General features: G+C 37.3%; 1 protein-coding gene across 1 annotated transcript in view; it reads right to left on the reverse strand.

The window, feature by feature from the left end:
- Positions 1–522: 522 nt before the first annotated feature.
- ywhaqb (tyrosine 3-monooxygenase/tryptophan 5-monooxygenase activation protein, theta polypeptide b) overlaps positions 523–10,003 on the reverse strand; it is a 20,469-nt gene continuing 10,988 nt past the window's right edge. The window contains exons 3-6 of the mRNA XM_065288403.2: positions 6,532–6,655; positions 4,300–4,463; positions 2,042–2,137; positions 523–1,863 (exon numbers count right to left, since the gene is read on the reverse strand). Of these exons, the coding sequence (XP_065144475.1) occupies positions 1,804–1,863; positions 2,042–2,137; positions 4,300–4,463; positions 6,532–6,655 (444 nt within the window). The 3' untranslated portion in view covers positions 523–1,803. The remainder of the gene's footprint in view (positions 1,864–2,041; positions 2,138–4,299; positions 4,464–6,531; positions 6,656–10,003) is intronic.

Consider the following 10,003-nt stretch of genomic DNA (forward strand, 5'->3'; position numbering starts at 1 on the left):
CATTTAAACTAAATGCCATTCCTTAATATACTATTTTCACACCAAATGTTCTGAAAAGCTCTGGAATAAAGTTAATTAACATATTTTTAAATTACAACAAAAAATTACTTTATATTTTCCTTTTATGTTATACAAACTTCTGCTTAGCTATACGAGAATTTGACCGTGTGGAATGAAAGATAATTATTGCATTATCAAAAGAAACACGACGGATGGTGCTGCAATTTCGTCATTAAAAGAGTGCGCGCGTACTGTACGCGCACCGCTGGATTTGAATTTTTTTAACGCGTCTTTCGCGCATGCGCCTACAGAAAAATGTAGCATGTAGCCAAAAAGATGCATTACGTTTTGTCTCGAAACGAATAAACTATACTTTGCAAGACTGTGCGCGTACACGTTTTAAAAAATAAAGACTACTTCGGGTTTACATGTGACATTTGGTTTCCCAATGAATGCAACTTCGTTCACAACTCTTCAGAATTATTCATTATTAATTAAAATGATACAACCACAGAAGCGATCTGGTTTATAAAATGTCATTTTTAAGCATGTTACATAACATACATAGGGCATAAAACATTTTCACAAGGCTTTTGTGCGAGTAAAATTTATGGGAAATAAGAAAAGTAAATCACATACACAAAAAGGGACGAAAATAGAGAAACAAAATACATTATAGTGGTCCAATCTATAATGACACTTTTGGGACAAACACACGTGCACATTTCACTGAAAAGTACTTAACTTTAATATTGGCAATATTGATTTCCATTCCAGTGTTCTGTCAGGACTTGCACAGGCAATGTTATTTGCCAAGAATACCGGTATTAACCAACAGCATTCAGACAGCCAAACCATTCCTGATCTTCTATTATTCATAACATGCTTCATGTGCAGTAATTTTCGAAGTGGGTAATTTCAATGTAAAATCAAATCCAAACCATACTACCAAACTGTGCCACATAATGTGTCAGTATTGGTCTGCATGCTAGTGGGGTTATTGTACAGATTTACTTGAAACACAGCATTACTAAATAAAAGAGAAGAACAAAAATACAATATGCTCTAAGTCTTCTTAAAAATGTTTTACATTTCTATGGATGATTTTGATTTCCATAAAATTAAAGCAAAGAAAACACTAAACAGGCCAAAATTAAAAAAAGAAAACAAATATATTAAATGGTTTATAAACTTAGGACTGCCCAGATACTACATACCACTGCTTCAAAGTAAAAACCAACAATGCAATGTGAAATGTACTCCAATTCAACAATTCAGATTTTTTTAATTTTTCATATTGAACCATCTAAAGCGTGATTGTCCACTGATTTCAGCGGAAATGCACAACCCTGGATAGTGCTGAGGTGACACAAAGTGTTAAAATACCAGATACAGTAGGCGTATAAGACAACAGTTATCTAAATGCTTTTAATATCCCTGCAATTATGTTTTAGTCTCAGTCTTATTCGTAATGAAATGCATGTCCTTATGTTTAAGTTACTCATTAATTTATTTTCCATTAGCTATACTTTAAGATTATGTTTTTATAAAATGACTCATACCCCTCTACAGCAGAAACTGCACATTATGGAAGGCCAAGACAAACAAACTAAGGAACAGGGTCCCCCCCAAATATATCTTTCCTTGTCCAAAAGCTGCACTCTGAAAGACTAAATGATTTTTTTTTTAATTAACTGCTTTTCATTATTTATGGGTTTGTTCTTTATGGGACGAATTCTGACATGGAGTGATTAGGAATGGATATGTGTAAAAAGGTTGTTTTCTTTGCTGCAGGAGCACGTCTTAGTTCTCTCCTCCCTCACCGCCATCTCCCTCATCTGGTGCATTGTCAGATGTCCATAACTAGTGGAAAAAAAGAAAAAAATAATCAGTAAAGAGCAACAGTTTTCAATTAAAATGAAAGAATATCAGATTATTTTTTCCTCCAAATAGCAACATAGAAGCATCTGCATATTTTTGGTAAAACATTAGTATAGCATATCTACCTTTACCATTAAAGGAATGAAAAAAAGTTACTTACCGTGAGGTTGTCTCTCAGTAGCTGCATGATAAGAGTGCTGTCTTTGTAGGACTCTTCGTTCAGCGTATCAAGCTCTGCTATGGCCTCATCAAATGCCTGAATTTGTACAGAGACAATTATTTTTAAAGGGACTTCAATACTTTACATGTGCCTACTAAAATCCATTGATAGAACCAATTCAAATATCTTAAAGGTGACATAGAATGATTGAACGGGGTATTTATCCTTGTTCTGTGATGTGTCATGTAGACAAAAATTTTTTTGTTTGGGTCTGTAATGCCTTAGAAGCTTCCTAAAAACCTCTCTCAGATAGCGCTATTAGGGTGGGGGATTTTAAACAAGTGGTTTTGCACCTATTTGGATCCCCCTACTGGCTTAACTTGCAATCTCATTACTGATTGGCTGACTTTGCTGCCACTCAAAAAATGTAGCCAATTATTTTAAAGTGGAGGGGCAGTGAGATGCCTGTGATGTCATAAGCATCAGTTTTTCAGATTGGGCCGTTTTCTGGCTGACATTTCTAAAAGAGGAATTTCTATGAGACTGAGATGTTTAGCATGTCATATCTTTTTGTATGTTCGTGAATGCGGGTAGACTACCATTATTCAACAAAGACAAGGTAAAAATGGTTTTTCATTCTCTGTCCCCCTTAATTTCTTGAAAAATCCAAACACGTAATACTAATTTTAAGCTATGGAGGCCGCCGTTATGCTTGGCACATACTGTATTGTGATGTGTAATGGTTGTTGCAAAATATTACTACAGTTTACTATAGAAAATACTGTATATAGTTAGGGCTAGTACGAATACCATTTTTTGAGCTTCAAAGCGTGGGTAGTAATCAACACCAAATATTAAGTTGCGATTTTCTAGGCCGATATGGCTAGGAACTATACTCTCATTCCGGCGTAATAATCAAGGACATTGCTGCCGTATCATGGCTTCAGCGGGCGCAATGATATTACGCAGCGCACAAAAATAGTCTCATTGGTTACTTTCAATAGCAGGGGACTATTTTCAGCTGCTGCGTAATATCATTGCGGCTGCTGCAGCCATCTTACGGCAGCAAAATCCTTGATTATTACGCCAGAATGAGTGTATAGTTCCTAGCCATATCGAAACTCTTTGGTCATTTTTTGAGCGTGATGCTAATGATCTAATCAGATTCAATGGATTGTGCTAAACTATGCTAAAAGTGGTACCGCCGGACCCGGAGATCGGCTGAATGGATTCCAAAAAAGTAAAAAAAAAATCAGATGTTCAACTCTAGGGAAGCTGGAAAATGAGCATATTTTTTGGGAAAAAAGTGGAGTGTCCCTTTAACAGCAATACTTTTAATAAGGTAGGCTAACATTTTTCGAACAAACAAATATCTCCCATATCAGAAATGAGCAGTACAGTAATTACTGACAACGGAAAGAACTGTTAAAGGGGACATATCACGCAAATCTGACTTTTTTCATGTTTAAGTGCTATAATTGGGTCCCCAGTGCTTCTATCAGCCTAGAAAATGTGAAAAAGATCAACCCAGTAACTTAGTTTTGGTAAACCATTCTCTGCAAGCATGTAAAAAAACAGGTCATTGAAATTTGGTTCCCCTTGTGATGTCAGAAGGGGATCTTATTATAATAATACTGCCCCCTAATCTGCACGATCCATCCACAGCACTGCCATTTAGTGCAAAGATCAGCTCATTTGCATTTAAAAGGACACACCCAAAAACAGCACATTTTTGCATGTGGCAATTTTTACAAGTTATAATAAATAACCTGTGGGGTATTTTGAAATAAAACTTCAAATACGTACTCTGGGGACACCAAAGACTTATTTGACATCTTAAAAAGTCTTGTAAATGTCCCCTTTAACAGCCATTTAAACAAAAGAGGAACAACTAAGAAGTTCAGCAAACTGTAATAAATAAAGAACACGGTAGCATACTTTTAATATCAAGTTTATTTACAGACCCTCAGGCCATCCGATATGTTGGTGACACCTTATTTGTCAGTAGAACAAGAAAGATATTTTGCAGTGCTCTGACCATGTAGACTGATATAGAATGGGTTTGATAGCAACCTTTTGATGTATTATCATGTAAACTAAATGGCAGCCTTCGAGCGAAAAGATTTTTCATGACATTTGTTTTTTAAATTTCACAATCATATAGCCAATCCCGGTGTTAATATATAGTCAGCCTACCCTTCAAAAGAAACTAACTACCACAAAATTTAAATTATGACCATAATAGCATCTAAACGTACCTGTTTAGCGAGGGCACAGGCCTTTTCTGGAGAGTTAAGGATCTCGTAGAAGAAGACAGAGAAGTTAAGGGCCAGACCCAAGCGTATGGGGTGTGTGGGTTGCATCTCTGTCTTGCTAATATCAAATGCTTTCTGGTAAGCATCCTGAGAGTTTTCTATGGTTGCTGTAGGAAGAATTAAAGGTTAGTTTAGACACAACAGACACAAGCTGGGTTTCCATCCAAAAGTGAAGCAAATCTTTAAAAAATTGCAAAAAAGAAAAACAAGGTGCATTTCCATCAAGTTGTTTGAGCAAATGACAGTGGTATTGGTAACCTAGTAACTAACAGTAAACAAAACAAGGTACTCATGGAAAATGGAGACAGGACTGCATGTAGTCACGATGGGGCAAGTTATTAATTTATCAGCAGTGCAGCTTGTAATTGCCAAACTGAATGACGTACACAGAAGAATGAATGAAGCATTTTGAGGCAGGCACTAAAGGCATTAAGACGACGTCAAACCCCATATATGGTAAAGACAACTTCAGCGGAAACAATCCCATGGGTTTAATGTTTGCTACGACAGAATTGATTTGGCAAATGCATTTCCATCTCCCATTATTCACATTTACCACCTTAAGCGAACATACATTTTTTTTGCAAATTAAAGGCGGGGTGCATGATTTTTGAAAAACACTTTGGAAAAGGGAGTCGGGCTGAGTACCAAAACACACTTGTAGCCAATCAGGAGTAAGGGGCGTGTCTACTAACCAAAATTGTTGCCCGAGTTGCGCATGTGTGGGGCGGGTCTATCAATAGAAGGTCCAGATTCTATTGGAGTAGGGGTGTGTTTGTTTAGGTGATTTCAAATATCAACATTGGCTTTCAAAGATCACGCACCCCACCTTTACGGTATTTTTATTCGAAATTTGGACTTTCCATCATTCGTTTTTGATGCTATACCCTAAAATGCACATAAAATCATGGTGATGGAAAAATGGCTACAGAAATTCTCAACATAAGCCACTCTTCTGAGCCATTAAACTGAACTATACAGTTCCTAATGCTTATTTAAATATTAAACAATTGTCATTAGGAGACAAAAGGTGAGTTTCCAAGACCAGGTTTAAGCCTAGTCCCAGACTAAAATGTAAATTTTATTTTTCTTACTTGAAAACAGCTTGCACTGACCTATCTTTAAATATATCAGAGCCATAGTTTTGTCTCAAGCTGCACACCAGTAATGTTTTTATTATAAGGTATCTTTGTAAAAACTACTTAAAATGTCGTAACATAACTAAGGCCGAGTCTTGGATTAATCTAAACCCTGTCTGGGAAACCACCCAAAAAAGAAAATTATTTTGGAGATATGATCTTGGTATACCCAAACAAGCTTCCCCTTTAAAGGGATAGTTCACCCAAAAATGAAAAAATGTCATTAATGACTCACCCTCATGTCGTTCCAAAATCATAAGACCTCCGTTCATCGGAACATAGTTTAAGATGTTTTATATTTAGTCCGAGAGCGTGTTGACCCTTCATTGAAAATCTATGCACGGTATACAGTCCATGTCCAGAAAGGTAATAAAAACATCATCAAAGTAGTCCACGTGACATCAGTGGGCCAGTTAGAATGTGTTGAAGCATTGAAAATACACTTTATTCAGCATGGTCTTCTCTTCTGCGTCTGTTGTGAAGCGCAGCCTCGAGCCTAAAGTCACGTGGATGACGTACGACGCGGCTGATGTGTTATCTGGTGCGCCCCAACTGTTTTTTGTGTACGTTAAAAAAAAATGTGCAAATATGTTTGAGGATAACATGTCATCCGCATCACTGCAGTCACATGACGTTAGTCTCACGCATGCGCTTCACAACAGACGCAGAAGAGAAGACTGAATAAAGTCATAATATTTGTTATTTTTGGACCAAAATGCATTTTCGATGCTTCAACACATTGTAACTGACCCACTGATGTCACATGGACTACTTTGATGATGTTTTTATTACCTTTCTGGACATGGACAGTATAACGTACATAGATTTTCAATGAAGGGTCAACAAGCTCTGGAACTAAACATAAAACATCTTAAACTGTGTTCCGAAGATGAATGGAGGTCTTATGAGTTTGAAACGACATGAGGGTGAGTCATTAATGACATTATTTTCATTATTGGGTGAACTATACCTTTAAGAGGTTTCCAATACTTTACACAAAAAGTCAGGTCAAACGCAGACAGCTATATGTTCTTACCTTTCTTATCATCTCCTGAGGCGACTTCAGCAAGGTATCTGTAGTAGTCGCCCTTCATCTTCAGATAGAAGACTTTACTTTCGGGGTTTGTGGAATTCTCAATTAAATATTTGTTCAGCAGCTCCTGTTGAAAAACATGAAGCACACGTCAGACCGCAATACTCTTGTATGCTTACAGAGTTAGAACAAACCCAACCACCATTGCACAAGGTAAGATATCCTTTAGGGCTGGGCAAAAAAATCGATTTTTCGATTAATCGTTTTTTAAAACGTGGTCGATTAAAAATCGATTCTCAAAGAGCAGAATCGATTTTTTTTTCATATTTATTTCCGCAAACATTGAATGGAGGAATGGAAGCATTTTAGATTTCGCAAGCAAGACGTGTTGTGGCTTTTAATTTCTTTTTATTAATTACCCACTTGTAAACTGCTGTTCACTGTTCTTTTTTATTAATATAGTATGTTTATTAAATCTATATTCATTGAGTTGAATCGAGTATAAAAACCTACCTGAGAATCGGAATCGAAAATTTAATCGAGAATCGGAATCGAATCGATTTGATAGCTTGTGAATCGAAATCGAATCGATCTGGAACATCTGAATCGATACCCAGCCCTAATATCCTTTTTAACATCTAAAGGCCGTTTCACACGGTACGCAGCAACCGCAAGTGTTTAGTTCTTTTTCAATAGGAGACGCGTGGAAAACGGCAAAACGGGGGCGGTTACAGTGGTGAACCGGAGTTGGGCCACACGCCTTGCTCGTGCACCCAAAATTCTGTTCCTTCTCCGGCCACGGTACTTCATGACAGGCGCCATTGAAGATAAACATATTTGCACTAAATGCTGCACAAAAGGCTTCCAATACAAGAGAAAAGCTGAAGCCGCGCGGCGATGTTGCCGCTTACCACGTGAAACGGCCATTACACATGGGTTGAATTAACAAATTATCAGTCCCGCCTTATGACAGTTCCACTCCTCTTCAAAGCAGTTTTAGAGGATTTCCCTAATCTTAGTCTTGGATTAATCTCAATCTGTGTCTGAGAAACTCCAGTCTGTTTTACCAGTAATCTTTGTCAGTGAAAGCAACATTAAGGCACTGGTTAATACAAGATTACCCACCATAGCAAGAATGGTCCCCACGGAAAGACCAACTGCAGTCAACAAACACTCCTTTACCCTCCCTATGGCGAGACCGACACAGACAATTTACAATCAGGATCTTAATATTCTTCTCCATCCTCCTACACTTCACAGCATGCCTGTGAAGTATGCATCACACATGCTGTACAGACAGACATGCAGAAAACATCACCTCCAACAAATCCTGATTTCAATAGCACAGATAGAATATAGAAGTAATTTTATTAGATTGTGAATAATGTTTTGAAGCAAACAGGCTGCAACCTAAAATGTCAAAGTAGACATAGACGAAGCTGAAAGTGTAAAGAAACATTTTCATGCATCAGGGCCTGTTACTTCTTGTCCGTCTGAGCAGAGGTCCAGGAGGCTTGCCAGAGCATTTTTATTTTCATTCTTCACACTTGTCAAGGATTCTCAGCACAGGGCTGCCAGTCACGAATGACCAATCCGGGAAAACAAGGTCAGTGCTATCCCAACATACTGCTTTTAAATGCAATATAAGTGTGAGAGTGATCAATATAAGAGAAGATTTGTATAGAAACACACAAAATTGATCATGGTCGATAATATGTTTCAAATGGGAGCATGATAAAAACCTCCCTGAGAAGTTACTCTCTATTCTTCCCCTTTAATCTGAGAATCACACGAGTTTCTACTGACCGGCTCTCTCACAACCGTGAAAACATATAACTTTGGTACCTCTCCATTTCAAAGGTGCCTTCCCACCACTGGTCAGCCAAATAAATAATCATACCCCAACTCGCACCATTGGTTGAGCAAAGGATGATGAGTGGTGTGCACAACAAACAGATGTTGTGATAGCACTAAACAGCCATACGGTTTAAACTTTAAGGAATCAGCCAATGAACATGCATCTTTTTTGCAGTTGTCTCTGCACCTTAAGCAAGAATAAGACAAAGTATTGTAATGCTGCGTTTACACCAGACGCGTTAGAGGTGGCAAGTAGGGTTGGGCGATGTCCCCATAAATTGGCAGTTGACGATGGTTACGTAAACCATCGCGATGGACGATGATATCGTTAGGCGGGGGGTATTTTAATTTTTCGTTATTATATAATTTTTATTCGTTATTTTACTTTATTACTTCCACTTAAGAAGAGTTGTGCACTTTTTATTTTAATATATATTTTACATAAATACTATTCTGTACTTAAAATCTATAATTTTGTTATTTTACTATCCCAACTAATGTCTCTTTCCTATAGGTTGCACATAAGGGGAAAAGGTAGCTTTAATCCACTGAAGAAGAGTTGTGCACTTTTAAGCACCTTTTAATCTCTTTACATAAATATTTTTTTCTATTTAAAAGCTATAATTTCATTATTTTACTAACCCAACGACTCCTCCGCGCTTTCCAAATTTTGCACGTAAATATCTGTGCATATGTGCCACCAGTACTCCGTCAGAGAGCGGGTCTTCAGCACCGCGGGGAGCAGCCAGCACTTCAATCCGCAGCTTATTAAAACTAGACAAAGTGAACAGGGCCAGACACATCTAAATTTAAACATGGTCTGTGTATGTAAATCCCGCGTTTCGGTCGGAGTGTTGTTCCCGTTTTCTTGTTCTTGACGTTCCCTGAATTCTGGGTTTATATCTTAATCTGCCGCTTCAGTGCAGTATAGCCTCAATGTAACAATGAGCACGATCTCCCGAGACACTACAAAAGGCTACTAATAAATTATTAATATGGGCTGTTTTCTTGTACAAAATTAAATATTTTAAGATAAATGTACAACATGTAAAAAGACAAGATTCTAGCAATGTCAAGATTAGGGATGGGCATTTTCCAGTAATTTACTAATTTTTTAATATTTAATTTTTCGAATATTTAAGCTCTTAAAGAACGAATATTCGTTTATTTAAATTATGTTAATTAAGACATGCGTGTTTTGTATTTTTCATTTTGTCATAATTTCACAGAAGGCTTATAATTAGGAAATATCCACAGCAAGCTAAACTTATATTTAATTATTGCCATTAAACTGCCATGTGCAGTTATCCGGTTAATTTTCGAAAGAGCACCGCAAATAATAAATGTTCTCCGTTTCATTTCGTTCTCCGTGTCTGTCTCTTTATTAACAAAATAAAGTAGACTTTATAACAGAAAGCTTACAAATCTCTCATGATGTGTTGATTCGGGCGGCGGAGAAGCACGTTTAATAACACGTGAGCCCTCACTGAGCCAGTGGCCAAATACGGCGCGGCGGGGACAAACCCGGAGATAAAAGGAAAAACTTAAATTCGTCTGCAATCTGCATTGCCAAACAATCTGAAATACATACAAATTAATGTTCATGTATATTTTACAT

This window comes from Paramisgurnus dabryanus, chromosome 17, assembly GCF_030506205.2.
Source record: "Paramisgurnus dabryanus chromosome 17, PD_genome_1.1, whole genome shotgun sequence".
NCBI lineage: Eukaryota > Metazoa > Chordata > Actinopteri > Cypriniformes > Cobitidae > Paramisgurnus > Paramisgurnus dabryanus.